General features: G+C 40.8%; 1 protein-coding gene across 1 annotated transcript in view; it reads left to right on the forward strand.

Annotated features, from left to right (window-relative positions):
* Nucleotides 1-22,451, forward strand: part of Znf385d (zinc finger protein 385D) — a 680,575-nt gene that overhangs the window by 337,095 nt on the left and 321,029 nt on the right. Inside the window, 1 exon segment of the mRNA XM_013010375.1 lies at nucleotides 11,891-11,922. Coding sequence (XP_012865829.1) covers nucleotides 11,891-11,922 — 32 coding nt within the window.

Consider the following 22,451-nt stretch of genomic DNA (forward strand, 5'->3'; position numbering starts at 1 on the left):
CTTGGTAAGAAATGTACGCATTATCCTGCCCATGCAATTGTAACCCCTCTGTACAGTATGTTCACAAATAAAATAAAATAAAAAAAAAGAAAATAAATGCTACAAGTATAAAGAGAAGAATCTGGGGTATCAGGACCACTTTTCCTCATGTCCTAGTATCAATGGAAGCTAAGTAGAAGGCATTTCCATGCTCTTTCCCGCATACTCTTACATCTCTCCATAAGCATATATTGAGCACAAAATATACAGCTGCATTATGCTCCCATCTCTCCCCATAGACACCCATTTTGATTGCTTCCAGGTCTTAAATGTAGAAGTTCTTTAGCTGGGTGGTTCTGATTTGGAGTTCGTCATGAAACTACAGTGAAAATGTCAGTGGCTCGTGGCTGAAGTTGTCTGAAGTTGACACAGAATGAAATGCCCACTTCCAGGGTGGTTATTCACAGTCATGGTGAGCTGATGCTAGCTGCTGACTGGAATTTTCTATCCTTCACACATAGAGTTTCTTGTGGCCCCTCATAGCTTGGCAGCTGACTTTACTGAGAATGTGTGCCTGGAGAAAGAAGCAGAAGCCCCATTGTTGATTTATGATCTAACCCGGAACGCAATGCACAGTCATTTCACACCATGCCATTGTTTGCACAGACCAGTTTCTTTCAGTTCCAGAGGGACTTCACAGGATATAAATACAAGGGAATAAAAGTCAATGGCACTAGTTGGGAGCTTCATGAAGAAAGAGGCAACATTATCTTCTTGTCTTTGTATATCAGAGTCTACCACCAAGCATCTTGTGCTGCTAGTTGCTAATGAACTCACATTTTTAGTTCTCTATGATTATCTGATAGTTACACATTTACATATATAGTTAATAGATGTAATGACATTTTCTAAAACCACTCTATTCTTATAGTAAGTTAGACTGCTTTTAGCACTAAAATCCATGTACATAAAATGACATTTAAAACGCATGCATTAAACAAATCTTTCAAAAAATAAGACGTATAGAGAGGGCCAACACTACTACTGAAGTTTTTTTTTTTTTTGTCTTCTTTCTCCTAAACGGGTTTCCAGCAAGTGAATGAAAATATTCACTTGGGATGAAAGATAGTCTGTGTTTAGTCAGTACTGTTCCTCATAGTACATTAAACATCAGTATCCTGAAAAGAATACAAAGCATGACCTTTCCTTTCAAGCACACATCTGTGCATAGTTTAAAGAAGTTTCTCAACTGGAGACAATTTACATTGTCTGTGATGTGGTAATACTTATGACTATTGAGAACTGCCTTCCTATTAGAAGAGCAGTAATGGTGTCTGGGACTCCTTACCACAAAGGTGTGTCTTTGTTTACCTTTTGAAAATATTTTCACAAGAGGCTGTGGGTAGCCATTTCCAATAAGGAGAGCGTGGGTTGATCAGATAGCAGGAAAACTAATGAAAAGCATCACGGAAGTGACAGCAAGATTAATTAAGTTCCTTCAGTCGTATTCACATGTGGCTGGTGCAGAGTTCCTTTGGGTAGCACAGCAGCTAAATGGTATTCATGGTGACAAATATTTTAGATTTCTACAACTGACACTTTCAAGTCAAGGGTAAACATCACATCCAGTTGTCTTATCCACAAAAAAAAAAGGGTCACCGATGAACTCTTAGGATTATTGGTATGTTTGAATACAACCCAGATGAGAGTGAAATATCATTAGAAGCATGTGGAAAATGTAATGCTTTTGTTTTCCAGTTACACATTTCCTTTATGTATTTTTGGACATTTTTGACAGAGGAAGCCAAACAAATTTCCAACCTACTGCACTTGACTGCAGGTACAGAATTATGCACACGTGCAAACACGTTCAGTTACCTTGTGGATTTCTACACCATCGAAATGGCAGCTGTTCTGTTTCTCTGCTCACTCTATATAGTTATTATCACAGTGTATATAAAAATGGAGTGCCCGTGACCTAAAGCATCCAAATTTACTAGAACTGTACTCAGTTTTCCTTAGAAGAGCTACGTGTTTATATTTTTGAAGGCAAGAGAAGAAATTCAATAGAATACTGTTTACTTCTTCTACTCTTTTTGCTAGCACATTTGTTTTGGAGCTGGGGTAGGGAAAGCTGATTCTCAAATAGATGTCCAGGAACTGTCAATGAATCTTATTTTTAAAAAAATTGGAAACCTCTGGAGTGCAGAAGATCTTTCTGCCTGCTACCCAAGATGTATTGACTCACGTTATTGTGTCACCAAATATCTTCAGAGGCATATTAATACATTCCTGTCCTTGGGAACACTCTAAAGTTCACTCATGTATCTATTCATCCCACCTTACCTGTCAAATAAAATTCAAATCCTTTAACAGGGAATGCAACATCGCATCTGATACTAGCCTCTGTGTTTTCCTGTGCGACTTGATTTTGCTCCAAGATCTTGGGAAACACCTTGTACTTAAAATCTCTAATTGTTCCTAGGCTCCTAGACACATCATGTACAGCCTCACTTGTGTTTTATGTTATTTGTCAGCTTCTGACTCATTACATGAATCGGGTCAGAATTAAGAGAGGACATGGGGTCTCCTTCTAGCCTGAACTATCCAGGCTTCCCTATATCCCAATGTATCCTCATTGACCAAGCTCTTACATACATGCCCTGCAGAATTCACTTATCACTTCTGTCACCTTTCCCTTTTACATGGATCCTTGGATATACAGTTCATGTATTCTGCAGAACTGGCTGAAGCATTCAAGTTGAATGATTTGTGTTAATAGGCTCTACTATTTTTCCACTGATGACCGTTAAAATAATTGAATTTCTTCGCAGAGAAGCACAAGATCATATGATCTGGGGGAGGACAAATGTAAAATATATTGCTCATTTATTTTATTTCATTTTTTTTTAGTGTAACATGCCTATAGGCACAAAGCAAGAGGACAGAGAGAGGTTCGCATGTCAAAAACTAGGTAAAATATATGACAAGGAAAGGCAAGAGAGATTGTCAGAGAACTTTCAGAAAGTTTGTACTGCTTCTTAATATAAGGAATCAGGACACTCCATCAGAGCAGATGCATGGTTAAGAATCCTTTGTACAGCTACTTAAAGATAATAATAGAAATAGTAATAATAATAATAATAAAGGATCCACCTAGGAGGACATCTAGGGGTTTGATGACACCCCTGAGTTATTTTTTGCCTGAACTTTGTCTTCTCCACTCTGGCCCTTGGCTCCCCTATTTACCTCCTTTCCAGCCCCAGCCACAGAAATCCAGATGGGTCTCTTGGTGACTCACCAGCACTGAGGTTCTTGGCACTTTGGGACCACTCTCTCCATCCTAAAATTATTCTGATTCCACTCTCTCAGGCCATTGTCTCCCTCTAAGCAAGTCCTGTGCCTAAGTCTGACACACGTCTGACGTTAGCAGTTTGCTGCCATCACCCAACCCTCCATGCGCTCCGTTTGCCTTCACAGTACCTGTCTGCAACGTCCTGGTTGGTGTTAAACATTCAAAGAATTAACATTAGACATTTTCTCAGATTCCAAAGAGCCTTCATTCTGTTGGGGGAGGAGGATTTTGCTGGTAACTGAATTGGTCTTTGCAACACAATCGGAGGAATAAGTTTATTCAGCGAGTGATGAAAAGTTCACTTAGGGAATGCATGTATCAAACCTAAGCCCTGGGAAGGCATCTTAGAAAATCTAGTGTCTGAGCAGTGGTGGGTGTTTGGGAAAGACAGCTGGACAGATTACGGAGAGTAGTAAAAGGACATTTTTGGAAGAGCTTACAGTAATCCCTTTTCCCCCCTACGCTAGCACATTTTGTAGTTTTAGTCAAAATATATTGAGTGTAAAATTCCGGAAATAAACACCTTACAAGTGGTAAGTTGTGCTGTCTTCTTAAGAGCATGATAGCGCTGTATCCCTCTCAGGCCAACAATCATCTTTTAGTCCGATGTGTTCACACAGTACATGCAACCCATTAGTCAGTCCTTTGGTAGCTATTTGGTCATCAGATCCACTTTCAGATGATCACATTGTTTGTTCTCAAGTAACTTTTATTTTTCTCATTATAGCCCCAAAGCAAAAATTATTTTACAGTATCTCTATGGTAATATGGGGATAAGGTTTAAGTGCATATCTTTATTCTTATAGCATATGGATCATTTGGATACAGATTGAGGGTATACTTACAAGCTTTCATGTGCTGAATTAATTAACTAGTTAATTAATTAATTAAGAGGTAGGTGATATTACTACATAGTCCAGGCTGGCCTCAAACTTGTAATACCATGTTTTCACCTCCCCAATGCTGGGATTACAGGCAAGCAAGCACTATCAAGCTGGGCTCATGTGTTGAAATTTAATCACCATTGTGAGGTAGGTAGAGGTGGAAACTGAATCTGATGATGATGTTCTGGGAGGATTAGGATTAGGAACTCCACTGGGATGGAGGTACAGTGATTGAGTACCGCTGGTTTCATAAGAAGTGAAGAATGCACTTGCCGTCAGAATGCTGTGCCTATGTTTCAAAATAAGTTCTATCACAAGTATACATGAAAAGGAGGAAAAATGCATATACTATAACTCTACCCTCACACATAATGAGCCTGATGAAGAGGTAGAAGACTTTTGAGAAATTTATTCATTGGATAAAAAGTTTTGTACACACATTGGACCTCACTGGAGGCACTAGATATGGCAGTATGCATTTGCCCACATGTCCACTGAACTGTGGGAGTTAATTAACATACAATGTGGCAAACACATGAATGAACTGAAGAATGAATTCCACCCTATCCTGTGTTTGAGAGGTAGACGATTCCACATCCTACCAGATACATAGAAATATAGACATGTATATAATGCAAACCACATGATTGCATTCCTGTACTTTAGCACCTGGAATGTGGGTGCCCAACGGTTTTTTTTTGAAAGAATGACTATTCATAGGCAACAAAAAGTTCTAAGATAAGAATTCTGAGAGGGCTACTAATGCTGTTTAATAAATCTTTTTTCCAAGAGTCCCTACTAATTACGTGTATCATGAAAAACAGTACCAAAGTTTGTTGCCAAAGTTAAGGAAATCCAAGTCTAGGAATATTATGTCATTTGAAGGATTTAATTCTTATCATAGTATTAATAAGATCTCAATTTCCATAGGTGCATTCTGAGAATCCCATGATGAAATTTCTGTACAAATTTATGACCGTTTTACATAAGCTAAAAGTAAGTCAATTCTAATACTACATTTATGAATTGAGTTTAGTATTTGTTCCTGTGTAGACAAATCATTTCTTCACTTCTCAGATGGTTTTGACTTGCGGTTGATGGTATATTGGAGGCTAACTCATTCACACGTCATACATGTCAACAGTATTTATTCAACAAGTTTTCATGCTTTCAACAACCATTTACTCATCAAATACCCACAGACTTGTATTTCTGCTCTTACACTGTGCCAGGGATCAGGGATGGCCATCTTCTTTTTATCCTTTTCATCCTTCCCTGACAGTATCATCCAGTCTTATAGATTTACTGGCATCTGCAAAGGTTGACTTCCAAGCAAATATAAAGCACAAGCATCTCCTAAGAATTTCAGACCCATATGCCCAGGCTTCTATAACACATTGTCACATCACCACTCCGATGAATGATAGCCAAGATCCATATTGACAACTTCCAAACATTGACCCATGCATGGTTTTCCAATTTGTCCTTGTAAAAGTTAGTAGTCTTTATTTTCTCTTACATTGATGAGCCAACAAGCCATCAGGAAATGCTACTGACCCAATTTCTTATAATTATAGAATCTGGCCACATTTCATACCACCTCCACTGCTTTTACTTGGCCTAACCCATTACTTCTTTTCTCAGTCCTTCATTGGCCTCCTGTCTGCTTACTTTACAGCTTATCCTTTCTCTGAAGCCTCTTCTCTACACATCATCTATAGTGAATCTCATAGTAGGTGAAATATTGTTACTTCAAAGATATATTATATATGTCATATTGAAAGTGCTTATAGTGATCTATAAAGTCTTGCTGAATGTAGATGGAATTAGAACCTAAATTATCTACTTGACTTTAAAGCTTTGTTACTCAACATTTATTGGCTCTACCATATTGGCCTTATTGTTTTGTGTGATAACTACAAGGTACCTGATACCTTTGCCCCTTTGCACTTTCTGCAATTTTCTTTATCCAACCCCTAGAGTAATGCCTGCAAAATAATAGGCATTAAGAAATATATTTAAAATGTTAAATGTATTCATTTTATTAATGACTGGCTTCTGTTAATCATGGTGATAAAGAAAGAACATTCTTTTTCATTTGATTGACAAGACAAGTAAAAGCAGGTTTCAGCAATAGAGTTAGGAATTAGTATCCTGTGCTATGTGAAAATAAATCAAGCTGCACATCATTTGGTCTTATGGATAGAAATGTGTTCTCAGGAGATATAATGTTTGAACAGAGACCCAAGGATTGAAACGAAACAATGCCAGTAGAGAAATTCACTTAGAGAGTCTTATCTCCAGGAGAATTCTAGTCATATGATAGAGGTGAAGACCATAAAGGTTAAAACACTCACAAATGGAGAAGTAAATAAAGAGCTGTTTGTGAAAGGTTGTATCAACCATGGGAGACAAAATAGAGAGAGACTCAAGAGATAATAAAGGAGAATCCAATATTGAGAATGGATTGTCCATTGGAAAACCTCAAGTCAGCACCACTGGATAAAATTTTATTGCTGCAATATAGACAGGAGAGAAAGGCAAACTAAGCTGAAACACAGGGGAAGGAAGGGAAGACATAACTGTGCTATGCTAACTCAGTGCTAGATCACTCCTGTGTGCAGTGACTGGAATTTGAAAGGACAAACAAGCTCCCAAACTGTGGCCTGCAGTACCACTTGGCATCTGTATTGCTTGAAATTTAAGACAGCTGCTACAAAGCATGGATAAATTCAATCTGGGTAAATACTTTCCACAGAACACCATCCACCTCAAAGAACTGACAGTCTATAAGCACCTAGAAAAGTACAATGTCCAGAAACAGGACAGCTGCTCTTAGTATGATCGATCACTCACATGTGTTTATGGAGTAACAAGCATCAGATTGCCTTCTAGGGACTGCAGAAGCAGCACACCACTGAGCAGGTGAACATCCCTGCCTTCATGGAGATTGAATCCCAGTGAGGAAGACTCAATGACAATTTCTATGGAGGAAAATTAGGGAGTAGGGAAGGATGTAAAGTACTGGGGGATGGGTGACAGCTATATTAAACTATAGAACACTGGAATAAGGGGTCAGATTGGTGAAACCCTAAAAGTGACAAAAGAGAACATGGAAAGGACAACTCACTGGATCTTTGCGTCCAGAGACAATTCTCACTTTTCAACTAAAGTACACAACTGTTTTGAGGGCTTCTTTTATGTTAATAATGAAAGGGGCATTTCTATCTGGCAAACAGGTGAACACTCTGCTTGGCCTGGGATGAACTGACCTGCTTCTCCCTTAGATATTTCCACATTTGAAGAGGCTCTGAAGAAATGGCCTCATTGGGGCTAGGAAGGTAGCTCGGTGGTAGAGCGCTTGCCTTGCATGCCTGAGGCCCTGGGTTCGATTCCTCAGCACCACATAAGCAAAAAGAAAAAAACCGGAAGTGGCACTGTGGCTCAAGTGGTAGCGCGCTATCCTTGAGCTCAAGAGCTGAGGGACAGCACCCAGGCTCAGAGTTCAGGCCCCACGACCGGACCCAAAAAAAAAAAAAAAAAAAGAAATGGCCTCACATACAAAAGTCAAGGGCCTCATAGCTAAAATATACTTAGAGCTCAAAAAATTAAATCCACCAAAAACAAATCCTCAAAGAAACAACCACCTGATTCATAAGTAGGCTAAAGTCTTAAAGAGAAACTTCACTGAGGAGCAAATAAAAATGGCCAATGGACACATGAAGAAATACTCAACATCTCAGTCCATAAAAGAAGTGTGAATCAAAACCACATTGAGATTCCACCTTATTCCAGTTAGAATGACCATTATCAAGAATCTAGTAACAACAGGTGGGGATGTGGCCAAAAGGGAACCCTACTACACAGAGAGCGGGAATGTAAACTGGTTCAACCACTCTGGAAAGCAGTATGGAGGTTCCTCAAACGACTCCACATAGAGCTCCCCTATGACCCAGCAATCCCACTTCTGGGCATTTATCCAAATGACCACAAACAAGGCCATGCTAAAGCTACCAGCACAACTGTGTTCATTGCAGCATTATTTACCATAGCTAAGATATGGAACCAACCCAGATGCCCCTCAGTAGATGAATGGATCAAGAAAATGTGATATATATATAATGGAATTTTATGCTTCCATCAGAAAGAATGACAGTACTCCACTCATAAGGAAATGGAAGGACTTAGCAAGAATCATATTAAGCGAAATAAGCCAGACCCAAAGAGACATAGGCTCCACGGTTTCCCTCATTTGTAATAATTAGTATATGTTTAAGATAGTCCTACCAGAAGATCACAATAGCTCAATAGGTATGTACATATGACCATATAAAATTATGCTAATCAAAATGAATTCCAAGATATGAAAACAAGAGGTTTTACTTTGTTATTGTTATTTGTTGTTGTTGTTGTTATTTTACATGCACTGTGCAAAGTTATTTCTTTTTTTCTTTCCTTTTCCCTCTTTGGTTCATCCCCTTTTGTCACAGTATTTGATTTTGGTACCCTTTGTCTTGTATATAAGTTTATCTGATTTGGAAAAGGGAAGGGAAACAACAAAATGGTGAGACAAAGGACAAAGGGTGAACCAGTTAACAGTGATAGATAGAAGACAATATGTTGGAAATGAACTTCAGAACTTGGAGGGGGGGAGTTAGAAGGGAAGGAAAATGGGAGAAAAACAAGGAAGGGAGTAACACTGAAAAGAAATGTATTCATGGCCTTATGTATGCAACGGTAACCACTCTGCACATCACTTGACAATAAAATTAAATTTAAAAAAGAAGAAATGACATCCGCTGTAGTTTCATTTGGATGTTATTGTACTTCAAGACAAAACAGGTTTAGTGAAGAGATACATGCACTGTCATGTCCTGTCCATTGTAACATTATTCACCATTCAATCATCAGTATCAAACAACAGCAAAATATGGTATGTGTATGGTATACATACACATTAGAATACTAGTCAGTCTTTAAAAAGAAGGAACAGGCTGGGAAGGTGGCTCAGTGGTAGAGCCCTGGGTTCGATTCCTCAGCACCACATAAGCAAAAAGAAAAAAGCCGGAAGTGGCGCTGTGGCTCAAGTGGTAGAGCGCTAGCCTTGAGGTGAAGAGCTGAGGGACAGCGCCCAGGCTCAGAGTTCAGGCCCCACTACCAGACCCCCCCAAAAAAAACGAAAAAGAAGAAGAAGAAGGAAGTGCTGCCATTTGGAATATCATGGATAAAACTGAAGGATATTAAGTCAAATTAGCCATGCACATAAAGAAAAAATATGCCTGGTCTCATGTAGATGTAGAGTTTAAAAAGAATGAGCTCACAGAAATACAGAGGAAAATGGTGGTTACTGTCAGCTGGTTAAGGGATGAAATGATGATTTGAGAGATGTTGATCAAAGGGAAAAACACAGCACACGTGTTTTTCCTTGACAAATACACTTAAATGAAGTCATTTGAAATAGAACAAAGTATACAATTACAAAAATTACTTATTTTCATCCAAATGTAATTAAGATTATGTCTGAGGGTTCAATTTTTAGATAACTCCTAATAGCAAAAGGGAAACACTTTTTAAATAAGAGGACATGTCTGTTTTGTGGTTTGTTTTGTTTGTTTTTGTTTGTTTTTGTTTGGTGTTTTTGTTTTGGTTGGACAAATTTCCATAAGGGGAAATAACTCTCAGCTGTTCCTTGGAGGCCAAACTGTTTTGGTGGTTTCCTGCTGCAGATTAGGCACAATTCTCCATTGATGGAGCCGAGATTGGTTCCATCACCAAATCCTCTATGCCTGAAGTCATAGTCATGTAAATCTATTTGTTTTTGGACCACTGTAATAATGTCCTTCCTTGGGAAGACCTTTACCTGAGCCATTACAAATTGCATGCTTATTTGAGTAAGGAAAACCTGTTGAATGACTTTTAACATGAATTTTTCAATAGGACACTAATTCCTTACAGTATCCTTACTGGGAATGGTGCTTAGCATGTCTGTGTCTCAGGGGTTTTTTGTTTTGTTTTGTTTTTGTGTTTGTGTTTTGTTTTTAAACTTAGGACACAGATAATGCCTACCTTTCTGTATGTAACCTTGCTTGTGAGAAATATGATCCATGAGGAAGTATCCGTGACTGTAACTCATCACACAATTGCAAAGGTGTCATTGGCAGTGAGGTCAGTCCTTTAGTGCCTCAAATCTCCTGTTTTAAATTCTATTATTAAGGCTTGCATCTTCCAACTACAGGAACTCAAAGGGACCAAAACCTCTAACATTAAACTACAGCGCCCCCTAGCCCCAGTAGGCGGCCAACGCAATTAAACAGTTGCATGAATTAGCTCCACCACAAATGGCTTCTTGTGCTTCAAGCAGGGTCCATTCACTAAACTTTGGAGAGATTTCCGTCTGTCAGACAAGAGAAACACTGAAGTATTTTCCTGTGCATTGCTTGTCTTTTTAACCTCAAGAAAGAAGTATAAAAAGTATACAAAACCTTACTATTTAAACTGTCCTCCAAGTTGATTTAAAGGAAGGGCATTTCTAAAAGAACAGCATTAGATTTATTCCAAGGTTCACTTTGGATCTGATTTTACCAAATTCTTTATAATCCAGTGTGTAAGACAGGAAGGCTGTCGATCAGAGTACTCTTCCCACTCAGAGCAAGTAAGGGGTTAAAGGGTGTTTCTCCCCTCCCCCAAAGATTAAACTGAAAGCTGTTATGATGAGCTACAGCCCCCTAGTTCCAATACCCATGAAAGCCACCAAAAGACACAGACTTGTACGAGGAAATAGTGTGGATTATTGTAATATCTTTATATAGAACTATTTGCTAACACGGCTTATAAAAATCCAGATGAAAAACATACCAGTTGTTCCTGTCCAGAGGTTACCATGTTTTGCTCATCTTCAACTCTTCATAGATATTCTTCAAACCATAGAGCCCATCCAGTAGGTGAATAGCTTCTCCGAGGGCTGAGTCCTTAGGAAGTGGAGCTTGCTGGACGGGTTTATTTTTTTCACGTCGAACAAGTTATCATTTCAGGGCTTTAAGGATTTTTTCCCCCTTGTAAGTGAAGAGCAGCCATTCATGACACCATGGGAGGGCCCAGAGACTTTGCAAACGCTTTGCTTTTCTTGACTGTTCATCTCGATATGGTGGGGCGAGTCGTCTTGTCTTGACATGATGTAAATACAAACGTGTCTCCTCTTTAGGGGGTTCAAGATCATTTCAGCCCCAGAGTTCCGTGCCTTTCCTCCTGAGACAGAAGGAGGTAAATAGGATGGTGTGAAAACGAGACTTGAGGTTTTTGTTAGTTGTCGTTGGCTTGTTTTTTTTTTTTAATCGCGTTGTTTCTTTATCTCTCTTGGTCACACTAACTCAGAAACAATCAAGGATGAATGACTTTGGGTGATCAATCAGATCCTTTCTAAATCGAAACACCTACTACCCTAGAAATAGTTCGTTTGAGTCCCGCTTTTATGCCTGTTTTGAATACCATCACACATCACCCACAATAACATCAACCAACCTCCAACCCCGAGCCCAGGCAGGGCAGGGCAGGCACATAGCATCTCCCCTCTTCTCCCAGTCTCCCCATTTCGGAAGGGGAGGCTGCGATGTGGGAGCGGATGGCCAGCATCCGCAAGAGAGGCGCTAGAAAAGTGCGTCTCATTAATGCCAAGTTGTCCTCCACCAGGTCCCCTCCCGTCCACGGGTGCATTTCCCCTGCCTGGCGGCCGAGTGGATCCCATCCAAGACCCTTCTCTCTTTAAGAGAGGACCCCCCCCACGCCGGCGCCCCTCCCTCCACCCCCCCCTTCCCAAGTCTCTGGGCTCCGTCAAAGCTTCCCGAGAGCCATGGTTGGTCCAAGCCGGCAATCAGAGCACCTCGTGGAGCGGTTGCCAGCCAGGGGGGGTTGGTGGAAGGGGGGAGGGAGGGGGCAGAGCCGGGGTGGGTGGGGGTGTCGGTTCGTAGTACTCCCGGTCCTGATGTCACTGGCGCGGCAAGGACATCGCCAGGAGGAGTCGGATTACAGTAAGGATGGGCAGGGCGGCTGGCGGCGGCCGGGGCGCGCGCTGCAGCCGCCGGGGATCGTAGCGCGCAGAGGCGGGCCGGCGGCAGGCGCGCATCCCGCGGAGAAGGAGGCACGCTCGGCCACCGCGGCCGGCGCTGCTCGGCTCTCCACGCCCTCCGGGAACCGAGACGGCCAGGGGGACCGGGACGTGGCCACCGAGCGGAGCATGAAACGGCTCTGCTCCGCGCGTCAGCCTGGGGTGCCAGCCGATGCTGCACACGCCGCGGTGGGGGTCCAGCTGTCCGATCCATGAGACACATGATGTATTTTGGTGAGTGGTCACTCCGGGGGTGGCACTGGGCGCGGGGGTGCGGTCGAGGGTCCCCGCAGCACCTCCCGCAAGCAGCCAAGCCCTCCACCAATTCTTTGGTGGTGGTGATGGTGGTGGTTGGTGGTGGTGATTGTTATTTCATCTTGAAGCGGCTAGAAATCGATCGCAGGCAAGCCACCTCCACGCACGGGCGGCGGCAGCTCTGCCAGCGAGCAGGGGAGCTGTGAAATTCCCCGTGGACGTGTTGGAAGTTGGAAGAGAGCAAGAGACTGGGGGGGGGGTGAGGGGCTGGATCAACTTTGCCTTGATTTCTAGGCATGAAGTTGGCTTTTTTGTAATTATGATGATTTGTTTGCAAGCTAGAGGAAGAAGACGTGGTGAAGCCAGGGGCTAACTTAACCGGGAGACAAAAGTTCCCGCACTGTTGCTGCCCTAAGCACTAGGACTTTGCCCCCCTAATTCGGAGGCAGAAAGGGCAAACGCTATCCACCGAGCTAGTGAGCAAGTCGCTGGAAATACTCCTTCAGACTGTGTCTCCTCGGCTGGAAGCAGCCTAGCACAGAAATGCATATTCTGTTAAACCTTTAGAGGTCCTCGGGGCTGTTCAATATGTGTGCGGTTGAGTTTTCGTGCGGCGGTGGAGACAGACCTTAGGTTTTGTTGTTTTTTTTTTTTCAACTGAGATGCCTGCGTTTCCAGAAAGCGTGTGGAGGCTCGGGTCTGAGCTCTGAGTTGAGCACCCTAGCGGGCTGAGAGCTGTACATCTATGTACAGTAACTCTGCAACTTACTGCTAAGCAGGAAGGCAAAAACCCTTCACCAAGGAGGAAGAAAACCCCAGGACTAAGACCCCAGATCTTCTCTCCTCCTCTCTGTAGTGATGCTTTCTTTCTGTAAGTGCCATCCGGACATTCTTTAAGAGCATCTATCTGCGGTCGGAAGGTTTGTGGGAGCAATGGAAGGAAAAAGGGGGCTAGGCGGTGATTTTTTTAAAACTAAGATGCAAATGCTCCAAGTGGATTTGGGGGTTGCTTTGGAGATTCAGTCTCGAGTTTTCTGGCAGATCAAATAAATATTCGGATACACTTGGATCGGATACCATTACTAGAGGCGTTTATTTCCTTGTGTGTTGTGCTTTTTCTTTCTTTCTTTCCTTCTTTTTTTTTCCTGAGCCTTTGAAACATTTGAGAAACTAGGAAGGTACCTAATTCGCAGAAGGTAAATGCCTCGGGTTGTCTTGACAGCAGCTTTGATATCCCTATAATTGATGTCATATTAGAAAAGAAGTCTTAAAATAACCCAAGTTGATGCCAGACAATCTTCATTTCATAGCCAAATTGAAGCTGAATGCAGAGTTGAGCAGTATTCTTTCCTGGGAATTAGTGATGGAGGTGGTAAGCTTGTTTATTAGCAACTAATAGAATGTTGTTTATCATGCATGCATTTTTTTTATAAATGAGGAAGTAGGTGAGGATCCTGTCTGGGGGTTAAAATAAATTCCAAAGTCTGAAATGATATTGAGAGGAGGAGATTATAATTCTAGTTTAAGTTCTCAGACTTTTGCAAAAATTCCTTATGAGATTACAGTAAAGAAGTAGATCTTCTCAGAGAAGGAATAGAATCTGCAAGTCCTGGTCAAAGGGCATTCTTGTTATGGTGGATTATTTTTGTGACAATTGGAAAATGTTCCTTGAGCTCACTCCTCTTATTAACTAGAGGCTAGACAAGCTATCTGGTGAAGCAGGGCGATTCACAGGGTAATTGGTCTCATTGTGTAATGCAAGTTTTTAATAGTCCGAATTGAAATGTGATGTCCTACTTATTTCCGTTGAAACTTTACTCTTTGAAAGGCAATGCGGAAGTCACCTTCAGTGTCATGTCCGTGGTTCAGTCTCCCTATAATTCTCACCCTGGAAATGTTTTTTTTCTTTCTATTATTGGAGGAGATGATGTATATTGGAAATGATGTACATTCAGGAATGCTGTTTCTTCCAGGATGTACAGTCCCTCAACTCAAGCTGTTAGACATTCCAACTGTCTCTAATAAAATGTGTGGTGCAAAGAGCTAGGGCAGAAAGAATTGAGCAGAACACCCTTGGCATGTTCAAATTAAATAGCACCTAATGTTTGCCAAGCTCTAAGACCAAGCATGCAGATGTGTGTGCATTCAGATGTGTGCGTTGCATGTGTACGTGTGGTGTGTATTTCTGTGTGAATCTAGTTTTTTTTCTTTAATCTAGTTTGGCTAATTTTTCAAAGCAATGCTTTTACTTTGCAAATTAAGTTGGCCATTGCTCCCTTCATTTTTCAACTGCAAATGGTTTATGAAGTCAGGGAGAACAGGAGCAGGAGGAAAGGGTTGCTGCATTCTTGGGCTTTTCTGGTAATGTGTGGGAAGGGGATGGACATGTCCCCAGCAGGGAGAGATGAAGAGCACGGTGATGCTCTAGTGTGGCGAGGAGACATTGATACAAAAGCAGAACATTTACTTCCCTTCTAACTTAATTTCCCCTGTGTTCCCCTTACACAAGAAGAGTACTTTCCTAAGCAGTCTGTCTAAACAACTATCCTTCTTTGAGACTAGACCCTTAGCCCTGTCCTAGCTCCATTGGAGTCCGATGTGTGTGTACACACACACACACACAGAGGCATGCGCTTGCATGAGTTGAGAGAATACGTGATATTTCCACTGCTTAAGACCAGGTCATGTTTTGAGTGCACCATCTCAGACTTACAAGACTAATGGACCCTTTAAAATGACTTAAGCCTCCTCTTATCTCTTCTGATTTTAATGCAGTGTTTTCAATAATTGTTCCTTGGCACTTGAAGTTCAGTGATTTAAGAGTTTACTGTTCAGTCACCACGGATACTTTTGTTACTTATTCCATCGATCTTGCCTTCATGACTTGGAGTTAAATATGAGATTCATGGATGAGCAAGGAGAGGCAGATGTTCCCAGTCAGCAGCTTGCATGGAATCTCCTGTCCAAGCAAGGAGAAAATAACCCATTCTTGTGCTGTACCCTTCCTTGCCTCTATAAACACTTTATAATGTTAAAAATCACAGATGCCAAGGATGAACAGTCATTAAATAAGAGTAAGGCATCTAGGAGGCTTCTACCTCCATGCAGGAAGAGGAGCTGTGGGTGGTTGTCAACACAGCAGAGAGCCAGCTAAGTTCCATTGGGTAAAGAGGCATGTGTTGGAGGGCAAGTAATTTGCTGAGTGCACCCCTGTTGGATGAAGTCTCTGTATCTGCACATTCTCCGCAACTGAGGGCATCATACTATCTGAATCGTCATCCCTTCCCATCGGGCCTGACCCCTTCCCCTACAGGAAGTACAGAAGGTAGTGGCTGTGGTCATAGTAATGCACAGTTGGCCCAGAACACTCCAGAGAGAAGCTTGTGCCTCACTTCTTACTACCAAGATGGAAAACACAAGGCTGGTTGGATCCAGGAAAGTCTGGTGTGACTCAAAATCAGTATGTTTTCAGACCTAAGTCACCCAAGTAGACAGAATAAGGCTAGAGTTAGCTCTAGGAGAATGTGCCTGAAAGATACAAATACATGAGCAAAGCTAAGCACTGTAATGTTGCTATGACTGGCATATTAATTATAAGCACAGAAAAGGCAAGCAAAATTTAGTATGTGTGATTGAGCCATTCAAGTTCAACTTGGTGCTGTGGACAGCTGTCCACAATTATAAGAGAAGTAGGAAAAAATACTTAATGGTATGGCTATCATAATAAAAAAACAACAACACATCATGAAATAAGCTTTTAATACACTAGCTAGAACAATTCTAATTCAGATTCCCAGGCTCCTGTGTGTGGGAGACACAGGTATATAGTCCTGGGAAGGTCTTTTGGGGGTTTTGGGGGGAGGATGGTTAGAACACTTCAGCATTTTGTACATTTGCCGGTGACTGGGTCACCAGCTTCCACCTCTAATGATGTACACTAGGAAAATAATTAGGCAAGATATGGGAAGATAATATCAGAATACAGCAGAGAGAAATCCTTTCTTTTGTTTGTTCTTTTTTCTCTTTCTTTGTCCCTCTTGCTCTTTCTTTCTCTCTCCCTTTCCCTCTCTCCCTCCTACCCTTTCTCCTTTCCTTCCTTTTTTCCTTCTTTCTTTTTCTCTGTCTTTCTTTCTCTCCATTTTCTCTTTCTCCTTCTCCTTTCTCTCTCCTTCCTTCCTTCCTTCCTTCCTTCCTTCCTTCCTTCCTTCCTTTCCTTTCTTCGTCAATAGTGGGGCTTGAACTCTGAGCCTGTGTGCTTTCCCTTAGCTTTTACACTCAAAGCTAGCACTCTTTTTGTTTGTTTGTTTGTTTGTTTGTTGTCGGTGGTGGAGTGTGAACTCTGGGCCTGGGCACTGTCCCTGAGCTCTTCAGCTCAAGGTGAATGCTGTACCACTTGAGTCACAGTGCCACTTCTGGTTTTCTGGTGATTAATTGGAGATAAGAGATTTACAGTCCTTCCTGCCCAGGCTGACTTTGAACTGCAATCTTCAGATCTCAGCCATCTGTGTAGCTAGGATTACAGGTGTGAGTCACCAGCTCCCAGATAAGGCTAGCACCCTTCTACTTGAGCCATAGTACCACTTCTGGTATTACAGTGAGTAATTGGAGATAGAAATTCCACGCCTGTTTCTGCCAGGATGTGTTTTGAACTGCGCTCCTCAGCTCTCAGCCTCCTGAGAGCCATCAGCACCCACAACCACACTCCTCTGTTTGGAGACATTCAAGAGAAACATTTATCTCTAGTTAATTTGTGGTGAGTGACCTGTGATGGGATTCTTTCCTCTTGTCCTCACTGACAAGAGGAAAGAATGATTCAAGGAGGACTTTGTGTGTTCAAATTCCCCTTTTATTGTTTGGAGTCATTACTGGTAAGTTTTCTTATAAAAGAATCTGGGTGATATTTTAAAAACAACCAAAAAATAACTACATAACAGGAGTGGAGACTGGGACAGGTGAATACAGCTGAGGAGGGTCATATAAAGGAACCAGAAATCTTTGAGAACTTCAGGACCATACAGATTATCTCCTAAGAGTTCTCCTTGAAATACATATAAAATTCTTGTTTTAAGAAGACAAATTCTTCACTTAATATAATTTTTTCCAAGTCTCTCCATTTCCTAACAAATGGGGCAATGTCATTCTTTCTGATGGGCCCAAAGAAACATAGGTCCCATGGTTTCCCTTATTTGCAATAACTAGTGTATGTCTGAGACAAGCAGAAAAGGTCAGATAAGATGATGTTAAGTGAAATGAACCCCAAGATAAGGACACAAGTGTTTTTTTCTTGCTTGTTATTGTTTCTAACATATTTATAAGGTACCATGTGGTTTTTTATTGCTTTTTTTGTCCCTTCCCCACGGTATAAGCCCTGTTCCCACTGTATTTGATGTTGGCATAATTTGGGGAGGGGAAGGGTAAAAAGAAATTGTTTAAATAGAGATACAGGTGGACCCATTGCAACAATGAGATGTACAAGATGCTAAGTCGAAAAACAAACTTTACAATTTAGGTGGCGGGGGATGTAGATGTAGAGGTGGGAGGGAAGGGATGGTAGGGGAAAAACAAAGGAGGAGGCAACAATGCGTGATAAGAAATGTACTCATTACCTTGCTCATGTAACTGTAACCCTCTGTACAGTATTTCACAATATTAAAAAAAAAAGAAAAGCATGGCAGATAGTAGGATATTACACAAGGAATAAATGTTGTTTTTTGAAAACATGAAAAAAAGGAAGACATATTCTTTTCCAAATTTGATCAATATACCAGTAACGCAGATTCTTTAATACAAACTTAAAATTAAAGACAAAATAGTTGTTCTCTACCTCCCTCTCTCGCTTCCTGTCTCTGTCTCCGAACAACCTTCTGAGATGCTGTAATTATATGGAAATAAGTTTATTTAAGGGATAAGTTTCAAAATTCATGAGATAATGATAATGAAGTCTTACAAATTTACTCTTTTGCGGGTGGCATAATTGTTCCCCAAAAAGGAAAACAAATAAAAATTTAAGTTAGTGGTTTCTGACTTCACTTCTTGTAGATGTGGTCACAGCTGCTTTTGAGTGAGACCTCCCTCGATAGGTGAGGTTGATTGTGTATGTATGTGTGTGTGCGTGTTTGTGTGTGTTAAACACTACCACAGCCAACCACACCTTATTATGTAAATACCCCCACATTATTCCTCATTCAAAGCCTTTAGATATTTCTGAATCTTTTCACATCAGTTAGACCCTAACATTTAAGTATTAGTTTAATAAGATAGATACTAATTTGGAGTATAGCTGGCTTTCAGGTACAACCATTATTCTATACCATATAGATTTTAGAAATTGAGGCATATGGATAATTTGCAAGACTTTCTCTTGCGCAAGCAGAAACCCATTTCTATGTTGACCTTGAGAAAGGGATGTTACTATTTGTATTACACTATGAAAAGCATGTACCTCAACAACAAAGGTCAGAGTCACTGCCCCCTCTCTTTCTATCTGTCTCTCTTTAAAGAAGCCATTACATACCATTTCCCACAAAGATTAGTTTTGCAACAGAATTTCACACATGATTGGTGACATTAAGAGAAAAAAAAAGTACAGCCTAAGAAGAGGCTAGAAATATCAAAGCTGAAAGTGGTTGAGATCATGCTTGAACCAAATTGCTAGGGTTGAAAATAGGAAGACACTTTACTCTGTCACAGTGTTAAAATACTTAGGAAGCAGCTGGAAGTCAGCCCTCATTGAATGCGAACTCCAGGTTTAGGCAGACTTTAAAGTAGAAGATTTTTCCATGACATGCTCTCATTACAAGAGCCTCCAAACAAAGCATGGGGCAAACACAGTGGGCCCCCTCCTCCTTTTTACCACGCATTCAGGTTTGTCTTTTGTTTTCTGGCTTTTATAACACAGTTCTGTTATTTGGGAGGAAGAAAAGCAACCTAGTTCTTTGAGGAAATCTCAGCAGCATTGATGCTCAGAAGAAATGCTGTCTGTGCCAAAGCATTTGACCTAGAGAGAGGAATGGGGAGGGGGCGTGTGGATAGTGTTTTCTGCATTGAACATTTTTAATGGATCAACACTGCTCCATCTGTACCCTAGGACTCTACTCATCACCAGGTTACTTTAAATGGGTCTTGGAAGTCAGAGAAGATGAAAGGCCACTTCTAGACTCATTCCCAATGGCTAAGGTTTACTGTAAAGCCAGAACATTTGTGATGAAAAGAAAAACAACCTTTTTTGCTCCTGAAACATTTCCTTCTTCTATTCCTTCCATTCCATTCCTTCCTTTCTTCCTTCCTTCCTTTCTTTCTTCCTTCTTTCCTTCCTTCCTTCTTTCCTTCCTTCCTTCCTTCCTTCTTACAAGCACACACACACTCACAGACAGACAGACAGACAGACAGACAGACAGACAGAGATGACAATGCCTAGGGAGGCCACCAATTTGGAAGGTCTCATTTGTGATGGCAGTAAAGAAGGAAGTTGATTTTCATGAATATTTGCAAGATTTTTGACAAAAGGATTCTTCACCTTTTTGGTTTTCATACTCACTCATTTCCCTGGTGAGGTAGGGAAATACGCCTGGCAGAAAGCTCTCAGGATAAAATGCAATTATGAATGTAAATGTGCTTTGATAAACATGATTTCTCACACTTGTATAGCCATTTGTGTTTTTAATAATCCTCAAAAATGACCCATTTCATGAGGTAGAAAAGGCATGATTATTCCTATTTTTAGGAGAGACATTGGCACCTCTGATGATTGAAACAACTTTTTCAATGTAAAGAGTTTTCATTCAGAACTTCTGAGACCCATGACAAGGGTCTTTAAGGCAGACTATGGGAGTTTGGGGGCGCTTTTTATGAATGGAAATTGCTTATGATGTGATGCTAGAAAACATATTTCAGTTCCTAGATTAGAAGATTAATTCAAAGGTTTAGGATCTCAGATGTTTCTGTCTTGGTTTTAGAGACTCAGAATTAATAACAAAGACAACATATTTCATAACCATTTATTCTGTTTATTTATTCTCCCATCAAATAGTTAATAATCAGATAAAAGTACTGCTTAGAAGATATGAATCAGTATTATGGGCTAAAAATAATTATGCCCCACCCAAATTCATCTGTTGAGTGAATTCCTGTGTAGCAGCATTAATCCCTAACATGACATCATTAGGAGGTGGAGCTTTTGGTTTTTTGATGAGGTCATAAGAGAAGAGCCTCTGTGATGGGGTTAATGGTTTGTTCATAAAGAAACACTTTACCAGAGCCCCAGCTCTTCATGTTACGCAGTAGCCAAAAGATGTCTGTCTATAAGCCAGCTTAAGAGCCTGCCTCAAAACCATACAAGGCTGTCAACATGAACTTAGACTAGTCAACCTCCAGGGCTGTGAGTGAGAGACAGATGTCTCCTGCTGAAGCATACCAGTGGTATGGTATTTTGTCATAGCAGCCTGAACTGGCTGAGACAATTGGCTTCAAGCATGATGTAGGTTGTTTTTTTTCCTTTTCTGCTTGTGTCTTCTCCAAAGTAGGATCAGATGTTAAATTTTATGTTAAATATATGGTTTTTATTTCTGCTCTCTTCTTACTTAACTCAAGGCTTGTAAAAAAAATCACAATCCACTTATGCTATAAGTTCTGTGATACTTTTAACAACCTCATCTCTACTGTTGCTCAAAATGGCAGTCTCAGCCTAGTCTTTATTCCATAACCCCTCCCCAAAACAATAGAAGATAAAATATGACCTACTTTACAATCTAACTGTTCCACTTATTGGCTGGGAGCCCTTGGGTAAGTCATCTCACATCTGTAGCATTTCCTTTCTCTGCAAAAGAATAATAATGTGTCCCTTAGTTCTATTGTGAGAACTATAGAATTTATATAAATGTATACAACACCGGGAAGTAATGGTATCCAGTTAAGTTTTAATTTTTTTTCTTTCATCCAACCCCCAAAAAAGTACAAAAAAATGAGAAAAGTAATTATATCTATTGAGGTCATACCAGGAAATAAGAACCTTGCTTCATGTCCTATTAGAACCTTAAAGGGACAAGTATGTTATATAGATGAGCTTCTTTCTGACCAACTGAATGGGGGCTGGGAGGCACCGTAGAGTATAGAAATAGGTAAAACTAGCAGGTATGAATGGAGAGATGTGAGAAAAATCCATAAAGGCAAACTCAGAACACGTAGGGGACCTCACGGTAGGCAGAGAACTTGACAGAAATCTTCTCCCTTTTTCCTTCATCTGCAGTCCATTACCTCTTCTTGTCTGGTACAGCTGAACCAGAGGCCAAATGACTGGCAAAAGCATCATCTTTGGCAAGAGCACATCATTAGCTCTTCAGTTCCAGGGAATGATCAAAGACCCATAGGGAGATTTTGCAGCAGGTACAGGTAACACTGTATAGCAGAGCTTGCACAATGTATGGCATGGGTCAATGAGAATCTGGAGAACACACTCAGAAGGCGATGGCTAAAGCAGGATTGAAGAACTGTTAGCCACTCCTGTCACTTTGAGCATATCCCTTGCCAGTTTCTTGTAGTGTGACTTTGAACAAGTATCTATATTTCTCTCTACCTCATTTTCCCCTTTCATTTAATAGGTTACATAATCTATCAAGTTTGATCTCATTTGAATATATCGTTTACAATCTGCAGTGTACCATGCAAACAGGATTTGTGAAGACAGTGGAAAAATAAGTAAATTAGACAAAGAGGTGGGGGATTTGGAACACAGAAAAACAGCAGTTTGGGAATAGCTGTTAAGCTACACAGTTTAGAATTCCAGCAAAGATTTCGGAGTGTACCAACAAAGCATTGGTTAGCTCACCCAATAATCCTTATCTCACTGGATGTAAGACCAGATCACCTGACCTTTGTCAGG

Source organism: Dipodomys ordii, unplaced genomic scaffold (assembly GCF_000151885.1).
Source record: "Dipodomys ordii isolate 6190 unplaced genomic scaffold, Dord_2.0 Scaffold12, whole genome shotgun sequence".
Taxonomy (NCBI): Eukaryota; Metazoa; Chordata; class Mammalia; order Rodentia; family Heteromyidae; genus Dipodomys; species Dipodomys ordii.